General features: G+C 51.1%; 1 protein-coding gene across 2 annotated transcripts in view; it reads right to left on the minus strand.

The window, feature by feature from the left end:
• Positions 1-3413: 3413 nt before the first annotated feature.
• Positions 3414-15431, minus strand: part of Psd4 (pleckstrin and Sec7 domain containing 4) — a 40175-nt gene continuing 28157 nt past the window's right edge. For both annotated transcript variants that reach the window (XM_052725169.1, XM_052725170.1), the window contains 12 exons: positions 12719-12895; positions 12199-12279; positions 11772-11884; positions 11509-11567; positions 11226-11315; positions 10185-10228; positions 9628-9788; positions 8546-8616; positions 8099-8262; positions 7535-7679; positions 7143-7286; positions 3414-6316 (listed from right to left, as the gene is read on the minus strand). In XM_052725169.1, coding sequence (XP_052581129.1) covers positions 6059-6316; positions 7143-7286; positions 7535-7679; positions 8099-8262; positions 8546-8616; positions 9628-9788; positions 10185-10228; positions 11226-11315; positions 11509-11567; positions 11772-11884; positions 12199-12279; positions 12719-12895 — 1507 coding nt within the window. In that variant the 3' untranslated portion in view covers positions 3414-6058. The remainder of the gene's footprint in view (positions 6317-7142; positions 7287-7534; positions 7680-8098; positions 8263-8545; positions 8617-9627; positions 9789-10184; positions 10229-11225; positions 11316-11508; positions 11568-11771; positions 11885-12198; positions 12280-12718; positions 12896-15431) is intronic.

The raw sequence follows: 15431 nt of genomic DNA on the forward strand, positions 1-15431 counted from the left end.
TTCTGCAGACTTCAATGAGGGAGGAATCTCTCCTCTGCCCAACCCCATGTTAGGAAACACAGGGAACTGGGAGGCAAAGAGCCACTGGGTAAAGCATGTTTGTGTCCCTAGGTATTGTCTTTCAAAGCCGGGGAAGAACTCTCCCTCCCTAGTATGGGGAGTCAGAAGATAAATCTTGGGCAGATGATACCCAGTCAAATTGGTGTAATAAGTGACATCTGTATAGTACTTGACACTTGCAGAAAGATGTCCTGAGTAGGCGTGTCTTAGAGACAGAACTCCAGGTTCTGAAATTCAGATGAAAAATCTGGGCTAAAGGTTCCCTTTAGAGGCTCATCCCTGAAGTTCTTCTGAAAGTCCTAAGGCAGCCAGTGCAGGACCTTGTAGAGAGCTGAGTTTAAAGAAGAGAAAGAGCCGGGCGGTGGTGGCGCACACCTTTAATCCCAGCACTCGGGAAGCAGAGCCAGGCGGATCTCTGTGAGTTCGAGGCCAGCCTGGTCTCCAAAGTGAGTTCCAGGAAAAGGCGCAAAGCTACACAGAGAAACCCTGTCTCGAAAAACCAAAAAAAAAAAAAAAAAAAAAAAAAAAAAGAAGAGAAAGAAGGACAGCGGAAGTAAATATATAAAAAAAAGAACCACACAAGGAAGATGCCGCAGGGGGGTGCTGGCTGGCCCGGGGAGGAAATGGTTTTGAGATGTGTTTTCTTTTGACCCTAGATATCAGACTCAGAAGCAAGGCCCTAGTCCTTGCTCTTGAAAGGCCACATTACTCTTGGAGCGGAGAGATGAGTACAGGGTAGGGGACACAGAGACGAGTGCAGGGTAGGGGGCACAGAGACGAGTGCAGGGTAGGGGGCACAGAGACGAGTGCAGGGTAGGGGGCACAGAGACGAGAGCAGGGTAGGGGGCACAGAGACGAGTGCAGGGTAGGGGGCACAGAGACGAGTGCAGGGTAGGGGGCACAGAGACGAGTGCAGGGTAGGGGGCACAGAGATGAGTGCAGGGTAGGGGACACAGAGACGAGTGCAGGGTAGGGGGCACAGAGATGAGTGCAGGGTAGGGGGCACAGAGACGAGTGCAGGGTAGGGGGCACAGAGATGAGTACAGGGTAGGAGGCACAGAGACGAGTGCAAAAGGGAGAAGATAAAGAAAGGGAATAATTTTATTTCAGAGTAACGGTAGGAGACCCAAGGAAAGCTTCCTGGAGCGAGTGCCATGTTGGTTCTAGCTGGCTTTGCCCCATCATGCATTCCTCCTAATTTGTCCTTTCAGAGCTCAGAGATTCTCAGCATCTGGTGTCAGCCCCTGTCCTTCAGATGACACTGGCCTCACTTACACCACCAAGATGAAATTGGTTTAAATGATTGACTCAGGTATGGACCCAACACTGCTAGCTCAGACAGACTCATGGGGCTGAGACAGAATCTTCCAGGAAGGAAATAAGTCTCATCTGTCAGATTAACACTAACGGAGCTATGAGGCTCTCCTGGTACCCCGAGGGTTGTTCCCACCTTCTAGGTCAGGATCTGGAGCCCCAGAGGAATAAGAGAGAAACTTCATCTGTGTTCCAAACACGGACACAGATGCTGCTAAAGCCTATTGGAGCCAAAATTTATTACCTGGAACCTCTGGGCAGAGGGAGGGCCAAGTGCAGAGGCCCAGCTCCAAACAAGACAAGACTTAAGCGGAAGCCCAGAGAAGGCCTGTAGGGTTCCTAGTGTGATGCAGGGAGGTTTCATTGCTAATAGTTAACCTGGCAGGCTTTCCTTCCAGGCATTGTCTGAAGTGTTTACATGCATAATTTCACCCCCTCCTCTGTGAGGTAAGTGGTGTTATTAACCCTGTTTTGTGGAGAAGCAAACAGAAATATAAGAGGCAGAGTACCTGGCCGATGGCCATACAGCTAAAAACCAAACCAAACCAAAACCAACTCATACAGTTGGGATTCAACCTGAGGCAGTCTGACTATAGGACCTCAGTGCAAGCCACACAGATTATGTGGTCTACAGGGTCAAAGGTTGCTTGGTGTGAGTTTAGATGAAAGCTGAGAAGACAATGTATTTGATGACTGAAGATTACCAACAGTCTTCATGGGTATTTCAGAGAGGGCTGGGGCTAGGGAAGGAAGGATAGAAGGAAGGAAGGACAGAAAGAAGGAAGAAAGGACAGAAGGAATGAATGAAGGAATGAATGAATGAAGGAATGAATGAATGAATGAATGAAGGAAGGAAGGAAGGAAGGAAGGAAGGAAGGAAGAGAGCCAGGTGGAAATGGGACTCAGGCAAGGAAGAAGCAGCTGGTGAGGCCCAGCCATCTTGGGAGTTCATCACAGACAGGAGGAAGACCATTGTCAGCCACAGGAAGCAGCAGAGTCCAATGAAGGCTTTTGATGGCCTTTTCGTCCTGTTGGTGACACTGGAAGGCGTCTGCCAGGTAAGACAATGGGCTAGGTAGAAAGTGGACCTCCTGAAGGAGGAGAAAAGTCCATGCTGGCCTTGTAATCCCAGCATCCAAGCACCATCCTTTCCTCAGAGAGAAAAGGAGAGCAGGTGAATGAGTGAGCCGGTAAGATGGCAAGGCACACTGGCAGCCCAAAGAGCTGGAGGCAAAGGTGTTGTTAGGGAGCAATGTAGACAGGGCATTAGAAAGACTGGCCTAGGGTGGATTGGGAAGGCCAGGTTGTTCCAAGACTGTAGACCATTGTCTTTATATTTTATCCTTTTCTTTTACATTTTTAAAATTTATATGAAGTAATTTAGATGTACATAAAAGTTGCAAAAATAGGACCATGGTTTGGCCCCCATTGGCCTTACTTATTCACCTAATCTTTGTTTTGCTTCATTTGAGACAAATGAAGCCCAGGCTAGCCTGGAACTTATTATGTGGTCCAGAAACTTACTGTGTAGCTGGCCTGGAGCTCATGATAATCCTCCTATATCAGCCTCCCAAGTGCTGGGATTACAGGGATGAGCCACCACGCCTGGCTCATCCCTCCAAAAGTGAGCCATGTGCCTAGCACTCTCCTGCTTAGACAGTGCACTGCACAAAAGCCACACTTCTCGGCTGTATTCAAGCCCTTCTGATCCAGACTCAGTGCTCTTCGACAGCTCCATTTCCCTTCGCCCTTTTATTCTGACCTTCTACTTTCAACTCCCACACAGCCCCCTTGTCTCTAGTTGTACAAGCCATTGAGCTCCTAAATGGAGAGGACGCAGACCTTGGGCCATAGTGATTTTTTTTTTTTTTTAATTTTCCATGCTGTCTGACAACAAATGAATGTCCCTTACGGAAAGCTGTCAGAGCAGAGACCCAAGAACCAGGAAGAGGTTCCACCAGCATCATCCTGGGCCATACAATAGTTCTAGGACCCCCCAGGGACTGAGCTACCTTACATGGAAGAAGGGCTGGAGTCCATCATGACCCCACAGGAGCTGCATTCATCACTAGGAGCTTCTGCCTGTCCCCTTCTTCCTGGAGGAGAAGGCCCACACAGTGCATGGGTGGGAAGCAGGCCTGCACATCCCTGGATTGTGGGCTGGGCTCACTCAGTTCTTACTGTTCCTGGCAATCAGGCACAGCCTGTGGGGAGCCCTTAGCTACATCCAACAAAGCTGCAGAAAGTCTTCCTCTTTGTCTGCAGAAAAAAAACAGCACCTCAAGCCTTTGCCTGGGATAGGTTTCCCCAGATAGTGGGAGCCGGGGCTTGCTTGGGCCACTGTAAGTTTGAACACATGGGAGATTCTGGTTAATGAGATGGCCCAAAGCAGACTTCCTTCTTAAGCAGGGCTCCTTAGCCTAGCACCTGACTTGCTCAGTGACTGGGTAGTGTGTGCTTGCCCTCCAGTGGCCACATCTTAGAGTTGCAGCCCAACAATCAACATCTCCAACTCTGCAGACTGCCCAGGTTGACACGCCTAGGGTGGACTGCCAGGCATCACTGACCTGGTGGATCCAGGCAGCCACAGTCTCCCAGCTCCAAAGGAAATGGATGTTCTACATGAGCAAAGGAGTGCTGAAGCATCACACATGATGTGGACAAACCTTTACCTTTTGTTCTGGTACTAGAAATCAGGATGAATGTTTAATGAGGTCAAAGAACTCACTCGTACCCACTTAGCTTGTAAGTACCAGTCCTGGGCCATGTCATACCTACCCATGTTAAGTGTTCTCCTCAATACAATGAGATAGTTGCACCCTTGTGTGGCTGTTAACATCTGCTAGATCTCAGAGGTGCTTTAGAAGTTTCAAACATGTATGCACATCCACTTGACAGGTCTACTGAGTCAAAGACCTCTGGTCATGAGGCAGGAACAGGAATAGATACTTCTTCAGAAAATTAATGTTTATCTTAATACTGACAGCTGGGAAGCAGTGGGCACGACTGCTAACGCATGGGGTCAGGGACACTTTGTTTATTTCAAATCCCCTAGTACTAGCCATATAGCATCTGTAAAGTGAAAAAAACTGAGTGGATGGAAAATGTTTCTCAGCTGCATCAGGCTTTAACCGTGTGACTGGGGTACACACACGAACACACAGAACAGTCTATACACATACACAAACATATTATCACACGCGGGCAAAGGAAGATGCAGCCGCCACACTGCAGTTAGCCCTGGCTACCTGGCTCCCCCCCTTCTTACACACTTACACACATGCTTCTTTGGTAGGCTCTATTTATTGCACACCCATTGGGTGCATGGGCCAGCCCCAGGCCCTGGCCAGAGACTCCCCTGCCATGACCGTAAGGACCAGCCCCACGTTGTGGAGCTCCAAGCCCTCAGAGTTGTTCCAAGCATTATTGGAAGGGAGGACACATGGCCCAGCAGGAAGGCAGGAGAGGCAACGTGTCAGTCAGAGAGGGTGGGCAGCAGAGGCCCCGGTTGGCCAGAAACTTCTTTGCACACATGGCTGAACAGAGACAATGGTGGCTGCTCCCTGAGCCCGGTCTCCTCCCTACAGGCACAGCCCTAAGTCCCTGAGTCTCCAGAACCCCCCCTGGAGAACAGGCATACCTGGGAAGAAGCCAAAACGAAGTACAAGGGGGTTTCCCAAGGCAAGGCAGCAAATCCCCGGGAGCTGCCCTGGGAATGAGAAAGAGGTCCTGACACCTTCAGGAATGCAGCTTTGAGGGGCATCGAGGGTGGGGGCGGGGGCTGCAGAAAGCAGTGCCCCAAGTCTGGCTGAGAAGCCAGGTCTCCGATCTCCACCTCCACCGCCAGGCAGACTCCCAAGGGGAACTGTCGCCACCCTTTCACCCCCTCGCCCTCCGCAGTGGTCTACACTTGAAGAGCCACCCTCAATGCTCTCAGAAAACAAAGGCTCCTTGTTCCAAGAGTTCTCCACAGAGCCCTAGCGGCCCCCATTCCTACTGAGTGGCCTGGCGCGGCCACAAGCTCTGCTCTGTTGATTAACAATTGGGCATGCAGCCCTCTCATCTGCCCCGGAGGCATCGGCTGATTGGAGGACTTTAAAGCAGCCTGAAGATCAGAAGCCTGGAGCCCCGCAGCCTCCCTGAGCCTTTAACCTGCCGAGGCTCCTGTTAGAAGGCTGCTCTCTAGTGGGCAGTGCTGGAGTCACCCTGCTCGGGATCACAAGACGCTGGTTAGGAATTCCCAAGATGTCCTGCCCTATCCTGCTGGCCCTCTCCCCGACTAGGTCACCTAATTCAAAACAAGACCATTTCCAGTGATGTGACCATCCTGGCTAGACTGCCTCAAGCTACCTCCCAGAAACCCAGGCCCACGTGTGCCCAGGGAATGAAATGGCTCTGTGTTTTAGGGGATGGAGCACATGGGACAAACTCTGCAAGTGGAACCAAGTCCTCACTCAGCCTTCCTCTTGAATGGTCAGTGATGGAGGAGCTGCCATGGGGGACAGTGAGCAAGTATGGCAGGCTTAAGAAAGTTCTAGAGAGCCAGAGAATGGAGGACACAGGGAAATGAGCCCCATCCTTCATCACAGAAGGGACGGTGCCTCAACCCTCACCATGGGAACGTAAGGTTTCATTTCAAGTCTACCCCAGGGCTGGGGTCAGTGTCCATGAGAGGACGATGGCGTCACAACGGATTGCGGTTTCTCTTGGGAATGATCTTGCGGTATGTTCTGCGCTCTGAGATGTTGCGTTTCACCTTGGCCGTGGTGGGGGCCTCATCCTGGTGCAGCGATGGGCTGGAGTGGGACTTCTTCAGGCTGGGCTTCAGATCCCGAGGGCCTTCAGTTTCCTTCCCAACTTGATCTTCCCACAGAGCCAGGTCCGCAAGAGGAAAGTGTAGGCGGGACACCAGAAGCTGCACGTATGTCTCGTATCGAGTTTTCTGGAACACATAACCAGACACTTTAGCGCAATCCCAACTCCTAAGGGCAGCTCCCGGGCATTTGAAGCTATGGTGGTAGAGGGATGCCCTAAGAGTTCTGCACAGCTCTTAAGCATCTGCATGGAATGAACCCACTGGGGTCTAACCATGCTTCTGAACAACTGCCATCTGGGGAACATGATGCTGACGGCCCTCATCTGTTAATACTCTTAAGGCCCTGAATCTAGAATACCATTCTCAGTTCACAACCCCACTGAACCCTGCCCTGGGGGGTTAGCTGGTTATGAATTATTTTTATGTGCTTTATAAAGGCTGAGTTGGTCAATACATAAAGGGTCCAGATGGGTTGTGATGGGGACAAGCTGGGTCCTTACTTTACCCAAAGACCTCTGGGAAGTGGGGCAGTCATCACCATGAAAACAACCAATATTACAAAGGGCTGGGCAGGGACTTTGAAAGCTAGAGAGGGAGTGGATTATGTAAGGGGCTAGGAAACTTATTGTTAATTGAGATAATCCATGCAGGCAATCAAAGCATTAGGTAGGTAATAGAAGGGATAATTCACCAATATAGTTTTTCCTTCACCATAGGAAAAGCTATATATACTCCTTAGAGGATAGAGTATCCTATAAGTGTTCTTGGGATGAAAGGCAAAGGGTCTTTAGTGCTCACAGACCCCAGTAACTTTATGTCCACCCCTGCATGCTGATGTGCCCCTAAACCAGTCTTTCTGGTTTCTGGGACAGCGGCAGCCAGGAGAGGGCGACAGAGGATCCAGCCAACAGGCGGGCTGGCCAGGGCAGCGGGAACACACCAAGCTGCTCACCTCGTGCTCCAGATACTCCTTCCGCAAGCGGTACTCCTCCAGCTCGCGGCTGCGGCCGCGTCGATCGGGCAGGTTCCTCTGCAAATCCAACAGGTCATCGGAGGCAGCATCCAGGCAGTTCTCGTGGGATCGATGCTGCTCCTCCTGGGAGAGGAAGGTGAAGGAGAAGCTGACCCAAGTACTGCTCGCTCCCTGCTCCCTGCCTCTCTCGGACTTCCGATCCAGTTTGAGCAGTCTCCCATGCTTAGTGCTCCGCTAGGATCACCGCCTCCTCCGGCTGGGCGACTGCTCAGGCCCTCCCATTCCCACCCCACCCCCACCCCCGACCTCCGCACCCACTTCTGCCCTCATTGCCTCCCCCCGCCCACCAGGCTGGCTAGGCGAGGCAGTACCAGGGAGCTCTGGGCCGGGTTCATGGGCAGGATGGGCCTCACGAATCTACGCTGGGAGCCCACTGCGGCTGGAAAGGGGGGTGCTGAGTGTGTGGCGGCCGCCAGGTTGATGCGCGCAATCCAGGAGGCCATTTCCTTGGCGGTGCTGCAGGCAAAAGAAGTCACGTGTCCCCAGGGCTTCGCCAGTCCTACATCTGCCCTCCCCTCCCCCTACACCTCTGTTGCCTCCCCAAACCAGAAGCCCAGCTTTAGTGGGGGTGAGGTGTAGCGGGGTGACTGAATTTTGTCTGCCAGAGGAAAAACCAGGATGGCAACAGAGTTTATATTAAATGTCAAAAACAGTCGCTGGTGACATTCTAGAATCTTCTGTTAACATACAAGGAAGAGGGTCATGTGGAGAGGAGTCAGCTTGCTCACACATTCTGTCTGCATTCCCAGCACCTGTCCCCGCACAGAACTTTAAGGTTTCCGGGTGGAGGTCGTAGGTCTCATCAGGGTTGGGACCAATAACCACTGTCAGGGGCACGGAGACCTTGCTGCCTATCTCCCACTCTAGGGACTCACGGTGCCTGGAAGAGGTAGAGACGCCAGTCTGCAGTCCGAAGCTGGAAGACATGGGGCTTCTTGGTATAGTGGGTGGCTGGGCTTGCTAGTGAGTGGTGCACTCCCACGGGCTCATCCACGAGATGTCCCACCAAACTCTGGCCATCCAGACAGTGGCCCTCTCCCTGACACCAGACACAGGGGCTCAGTGAAGAGGTTATCAGCTGCCCATCCACCCCGCAGCCCTGGACCTCTCCTCGACCCCATTAGCTGGATTCTAAATAGCACTGTAACAATTGGCATGCATCCAGAATGATGCTGCCCTCAGCTTTACACTTCTAAAGCCTCTGTAACTAGTGTCCTAAGATACCATTCCCAGTCTGCAAAGTACTTTTCTATCCCTCTTCCCTGCCTTCTTCACCCCAGCCCTGGGAAGTCAATAATTTGTGCAGTTGACTCCCTTCCTACCTTCAGGAAGTAGAGCACCATCCCTTTCAGTAAGGTGTGGAACATCTTCCAGCCTCGCTTGCCCCATGGCGCTGTCCCAAGGGAAGACACAAAGGTGGGTGGTGGCGCTACATCCAGATATACTCAACACAAGTATGCGCAGAGTCCTGGCGCACACCCCTTACACCCTCACAAGGAGGCACATGAACACAGAGAGCACACCAACACAGGAAAACATGGACAATCAAAACAGACATCTAAAGGCTCCACACACAGAAACAAAACCAGAGAACTGCTGGCATACAAGTGGGTGTTCATGAAGACCAGCTTGCCCCAGACCCCAGGTGCACATACTTAGGAACAAACAATTCTACTCAGCCCTTCCTATAAAGTGTAATGGGTTTGCCCACCCTTGGAGCACCAATCCCCCTTTCTCTCTCTGCCTAATTTCCTCATTCTGGCCTTGTAGGGCAGAACCTGTTCTAAGGTACTTGGCCAGAGGGAGGCCTGATTTCCTGTGGTTATCCTTGGGAGTCCCACTAGGGACAGTGTTAGCCACCACATAGTGTTTAACCTCTGGTTCTACTACAGTGATCTCTGCTCTGGTCAGGCAGTTGCCCTGCTCAAGAGCTTTCAACTGCCCTGGGAATGAGCCCCAAATGTCAAATATGGCTGATTGTGTCCCTGCCATTCTCTTTCTGAGTGGATTCTGCAGTGCTCTTTGCTCTGTAAAGGATGTGCTTAGACAATGCAAAAATTCAAGCCCTCTTATTTTTGCAAGGTTCCTTTCAGATGCGATCATTGGCCAGCACCTCCCTTAGGCCTGTCTCTGTAGTCTTCAGAAGCAAACCTCAAACACCTCTCCCTCCCCTGCCCCATACTCAACATGCCCGCCCCCTCCACCGGAGACACTGATGTGCTTGTCTAGTCTTTGCCTTACCACAGGGGGCTAGGAATAGCCAGACCTATTTTGTCTCGGCATTTAGTTACCATTCAGGAAAGGAACACAGGTCCCTCGTTCTTCTCTGCCCACAACATAGGGCACGGTCCCCAAGTAGAGCTCTCCCTACGTACACCTTTGCTCCCAGGCAGCAGACACTCACTCTTCTTGCCATCAGCATCGTGGTGCATCTTTCGAGCCAGGATGCCCTGCTTATAGGTGGGCACTGTGGGGTCCTGAGCCATCTGGAGGAAGGGACTGCTTATCTTGCCAGCTGAGGGAGAGGGCTGGTCCTTCTCAGGTCGGGCTGCATCCTCTTCATCTCTGGATGGCAGAGAATCAGGGTGGGAATGTTGGTGGGACAAGTACCTCTGCCTCTTGGGGACTCAGCACCATCTCTTTCTTACTGGGGAGGAATATAAGAGGAACCTCCTTTCCTGGAGGAAATCTCATCAAAATCTCATCAAAAGCCAACTTATCAACCCCTGGATAGCACTGCAGCACCCACCCCTCACCAGCTCTGGCTTCTCCAGTAGTGCCCAAGTTCCTCTGCCCTCCCCCGAACTGGCCCAGCCTCCTGCCGCTGGCATCACCCACACAGAAGGAGGACTGGGTAGGCCCCTGAACTTCTCCAGTTGTCAGGTGGACAACAGTGAGTACATGGACTCAGAGGCAGGAACGAAGGGCAGGAAGCGGAGGGAAAGAGGAGCTCTCACTTACACAGCCCACTCGAGCTTCTCACTTCGGATCGACCAGTAGAGGGCCTGGAACAGAAGCACAGAGAGGAGTGGAGGGCCTATGGTACCTGTGTTCATTGTGTTGGCAGGCATCTATGGGCACACGTACTAACTCTTCCCTCTATCCCATCACAATTGTCTTTCTCCCGAACAGGCAAGCATTCACCATCCATTTATCCATCCATCCACCCATCCATCCCCGTGCTGGGTACTGGAGACATAAAGATATTAAAGTAGCCAAGGCTCTTCCCTGCACAAGCTTAGTACATTCTAAACTAGTCCTTTGAGAGAGAACATGACTCACTCACATACTGTTCTGACAGAGAAGGAACTTGGCTGAACAACACTCACACAATGCATAACTGGTAAATGAATGAATGCATGCTGAGTTAGAACTTTGGAGTAATGCATCTCGCTTGCTTTTATAGCCCTTGATGTTCCTGGCCAGGTAACTTGGAACACAGGAAATGTTCGAGAAATGATCACTAAGCAGATGAAAGAGCCAGTGGTACAGCTGCTTGTGAAACACGTGTGAGTCAGGCAGAGTGCATGGCTCCCGACAGCTTTCATCACCTTGATAATGACACTGTGAGATGGCCACTTCTCTCCGAAGCAACTTGAGTTGACCCAGGGGCATTCTGCTCAAGACTAGGACTAAAACTACGAACACCCAGTTCCCAAACCTGAGAGCAGGATTTTCCTTACACGGAACTTTGTGTCTCATACATTCATTCAATCCATCAGCACTTGTCAGACTTCAAAGGGGTAACAATCCTCTGAGAATGTAACAAAACAATTTCAGATGCAAAGAGTGTGGTTCTGTAGGTCCAGGGATGTCCATTGGCAGAGCCAACAAATCCCAGGATACCGCTGATACTACCAGACAGGGACACACAGGCAAACCTTGTCCTCATAAGGACCTTTCATCCAAGCCATGTCTGAGCTCCCATTTCCCCTTGGAGCTAGAGTTTCAGGTTGCAGACAGAGAAGACAGTGAGGGTCCTGGCCTTGTAAGGAGCCTTACCTTTAGCAGCTCCTTGGGGAAGTTCCTGCCATCCTGTAGTCCATTCAGGTTGGTTATGAATTCCTGGCAGCTCATGCTCTTTCCAATATTCTGTGGCCATGGAGAAGTGAGACAGTTTGAACACCCCACCCTGAGAGAACATACCCCTAGGTGGTCACGGGGTAACTCCAGGGCCCTGCCCTGACATATTCCCAGCCTCTGGTCCATTCTTCCCCTCATCACCACGCCATAGTCTTCCACCCAAACCCCCACATCAGTTCTCTAAGTGTTTCCCACTCCTTACCTGTCCATGCAGGTCTGTGTTAAGGAGCATAATCGCGCAGGTCAAGGTATGTATAGAATCTGTCCCCAAGAGAGGCAAGTACAAAGCCATTGGAATCTAGACTTCTGTGGCTTCTGCCCACACTAAGGGTGACTCCCCCCATTTCTCTTGAGCCCCAACACACTCCCAGTAGCTGCTGCCCAATGAACCCTGAGTAAACATGGGCTATTTCTATAACACCCCCAAAATCCTTCTGCCCACCCCCTTGGACCCACCCTCCATACCTACTGAGGGGAAGGCCCCAGGATTGCAGTAATGGAAGCGTTTGGAAAACTGGTAGAGAATTCGTTCCCGCTCCTGGGTCTCTCCACTGAGCACCAGGGCCTGGAGGAACCCCCTGCCCAAGAAAGCCAGGATTAGCCGGGCGGTGGTGGCGCACGCCTTTAATCCCAGCACTCGGGAGGCAGAGCCAGGCGGATCTCTGTGAGTTCGAGGCCAGCCTGGGCTACCAAGTGAGTTCCAGGAAAGGCGCAAAGCTACACAGAGAAACCCTGTCTCGAAAAACCAAAAAAAAAAAAAAAAAAAAAAAAAAAAGAAAGCCAGGATTAAACAGAGCCACACACCCCAGGAGCTTGGAACTACTGCCCTGGAGCTGTCCCTAACCACCCCCACACCCAACTCCTGCCCCCTCAGAGGGCCAGAAGGCCTTACCGGAGGGCTCGGTCCAGGCTCTGGCCTTCGAACTGGAAGAAGGACAAGTACGCCTCAGCCACAGCCCTGCTGAAGTCATTGCTGTAGAGGGCAATGGAGAGAAAGATGGTTCTGGGGATCAGGCTGAGCTGCAGAGGGGACCCAGGGTGGCAAGAGCCGAATAAGAGAAAAGTACAACCAGGCCAGGTGCCAAGTCCCAAGATGGCTAGCCTGTTCCTGATACTTGGGTCAACGCTACCTGTGATAGGCCATGTGGAGTCTGGGGCAGGCAAGGGGAGAAGTCAGGAGTTTTAGGTGAGACTGAGAAGAAGCAGAGCTGGCCAGGAATGGGGGGTGGGGAGATGAGAAGGGATGGGGAGGAGCCAGGATGGAGATAAAGGGATGAGAGGTAATGATAAGGCTGGAGGGAAACAAAGCAGATGTTGGTCAGGGAAAGGCCAGAGTGAGATGGCCAGTGGAGGAGGCCTATGGGTAGCTCCCTCCTGTACTGCCTTACCCTTGTGTCTCAAAAGCTCCTTACTTCTTGCGTAGGTGGGCAGCCACTTCAGACTTCCGGAAACCATTCAGGTGATAGAGGCGCAAGGCTAGGTCCCAGGCCCCCTTGTCATTTCTGATGTTATTAGCCATCTTGTCTCTAGATGATGGCCTCCAGCCTTCCTCTGGAGATTGAGCTTGGGGTGTGGAGCTCTCAGGAAGCCTAGAAAAATCCAGTGGTGCCCTCAGAAAAATCCATTGTGTGGACATGCATGTCAAGTGTCCTCCAAGGCCATAGGAAGAACCAGAGTTCAGAACTACGACTCTTGGGCCTTGGAATGGTGGGGTCTGGAGAAGCTGAACCCAGGTCCTCCGCATGGAGAGATAGGGCCAAAGTTGTGTCGGGTTGGGCTGGGACCAGGGGATCTCAGAGCAGAGGTACTGAAACAGGACCCGTGGGATTGGAGCCAAGCTGGTGGGCCATTTCCCCAGGTAAGCCACAAAATGTCTCAAGCTTATCTCATCTTGAGTGGCAGATGGAGCCCTGTGAGGACCTCAGCGGTGTGTTGTCCACCCTAGATGAGGTGCTGTCCTGGCTAGTTTTATGTCAACTTGACACAAGCTATCGTCATTTGAAAGGAGGGAACTTCAATTGAGAAAATGCCTCCGTAAGATCCAGCTGTAAGACATTTTCTTAATTAGTGATCGATGGAGGAGGGCCCAGACCGTGATGGGTGGTGCCATCCCTGGACTGGTGGTCTTGGGTTCTATAAGAAAGCAGGCTGAGCAGAGTCATGGAAGCAAGGCAGTAAACAGTACCCCTTCATGGCTTCTGCATCAGCTCCTGCCTCCAGGACCCTGCCCTGTTTGAGTTCCTGTCCTGACTTCCTTCAGTGATGAACAGCAATGCTGAAGTGTAAGCCGAATAAACCCTTTCCTCCCCAAGTTTCTTTGGTCATGGTGTTTTGTCCCAGCACTAGAAACCCTAACTTAAGACAGGTAGGATTATTTCTTTATCTGTAGCCATCCTCATGCCTCTATGCCCCAGCCTCAGCCCCATACCCAACTGCTAGTTCTAGAGCCACAGAGGATGTAAGGTGTGAGGGTCAGGTTGAGAACAAGGAGTCAGTCTGGCTTTAGGAATGGCAAAAACTGGAGGAGGTCAGAGGAGGTTTCTGATGTGCCCTTTCCCTGCCTCACAGCTCTTTCCATAAGACTGGCTGGTGACCTATATGATAGGTATACACAGACAGACCCGGGCAAACCACACCACAGAGAACACCTAAACTAAGATTCCCAATCCCAGCCCTACCTGGCTCCTGTTCCCCTGAAACCTTACAACCAGATGTTAGGTATTGCAGGTATTCACATATTCATCATCTAAGTTTCCACCTAGGGAGCTGAACGGGTAGGCCCACTTGAAGACAATGACTGAGAAATGGCTGATTATTGGAAATCACCCAACAGCCTCCTTCACACCAACGAGTGAGTGTGTCAGCGGGTGGGAGCTTCGCTGGTAACTCCCTGCTTCCTGAGCCTCCTGAACATCCCAGACCTCAGTAATAAACACAACATCAGTACACACAGAGCATAAATACAACAGAGAGTCACTGGAAACTGAAATTCCAAACACCAGGATCTCATGAGGTCCACGACAGTAGCCCTAGAGGTCGGTAGGGACCACAAGGGAACCACTGACCATGGGGAAGGGCAAGGCCGCTGAGCGCTGAAGATGAGGCAATAAAAACAGCTTGGCACTGGTCACATCTAAAGAGGATCATCTGGATAAACCCGTCAAGAAAGCCCTAAAATACGATATAACAAATGACCTCGTCAATAGTATTGCTGTTAAAACGATGTCTAGATGGGAAGGCATGTTGGGGGGAAAAACACTATATAATGAAGAATTGCATACTTTAAATCAGTGAATCATATGCTATATGAGTTATGGCTCCATAAAGCTATAGTTTAAAAATGTCGTCATGCTCTCACTATGAAAAGTCAAGTATAAATGCGTGAGGGCCAGGGAAATCAAAATTCCTACATACTGTTAAATACAATATTAATTTTATTTATACCATATCTGGTAGGTAGCATTTACCCAGGTAAAGTCCCAGTTATACCTGCTTTTGCCTTCATTTTCTCTGAAAGGTTGCCATTTCAGGTGAATTGACTAGCTTTGGCCTGGGGCTGGATTTGCTTTCATCTTTGGTACAATGAGCTTCCCTTTCCAGATTCCAAGTCTTCCGTGGTTACCCAGCCTCCGAGAGGCTCCAGGGCAACAAGGCTTCCAGATTTATGAAAAGGATGGTTTTCTGATTGTGACGCCAACTGACATTCTAGTGCTACCACCCATGGGTCCTGAAATGGGAGCAGGGTTCACCCTGAGGTTGCCACACCATTAGGCTCATGGTCTGAACCCCGACTGGCTTCTGTTAGTCTGACCCCTATTTAGCCATCCAGAAGAAAAACCCTGTCCCCATGTAGACTCCGAAGGGCTGAAAGCCTTGAAGTAGTATGCTGGGGCAGGCAGTCACCTCAGTGGGCTTCCTTGTGGACCTGTTCCTACCTACTGTTACAGTTCTGAGGTTACACAAGTCCTGTCATGGGCTCCAAGACATAGTATCCCGGTCCCAGTCACGTCTCCCCTTGCTGAGATCCCATTTAGCATCTGGGCCCAGACACGTTAGTGAATGTTTTCCATTAATGTTGAGTTCAGAAACAATCTGTAATCCCTACTCACTAGCTCGTACCCTACA

This window comes from Peromyscus californicus, unplaced genomic scaffold (genome assembly GCF_007827085.1).
Source record: "Peromyscus californicus insignis strain IS unplaced genomic scaffold, ASM782708v3 Scaffold_7__1_contigs__length_154581171, whole genome shotgun sequence".
NCBI classification, from domain to species: domain Eukaryota; kingdom Metazoa; phylum Chordata; class Mammalia; order Rodentia; family Cricetidae; genus Peromyscus; species Peromyscus californicus.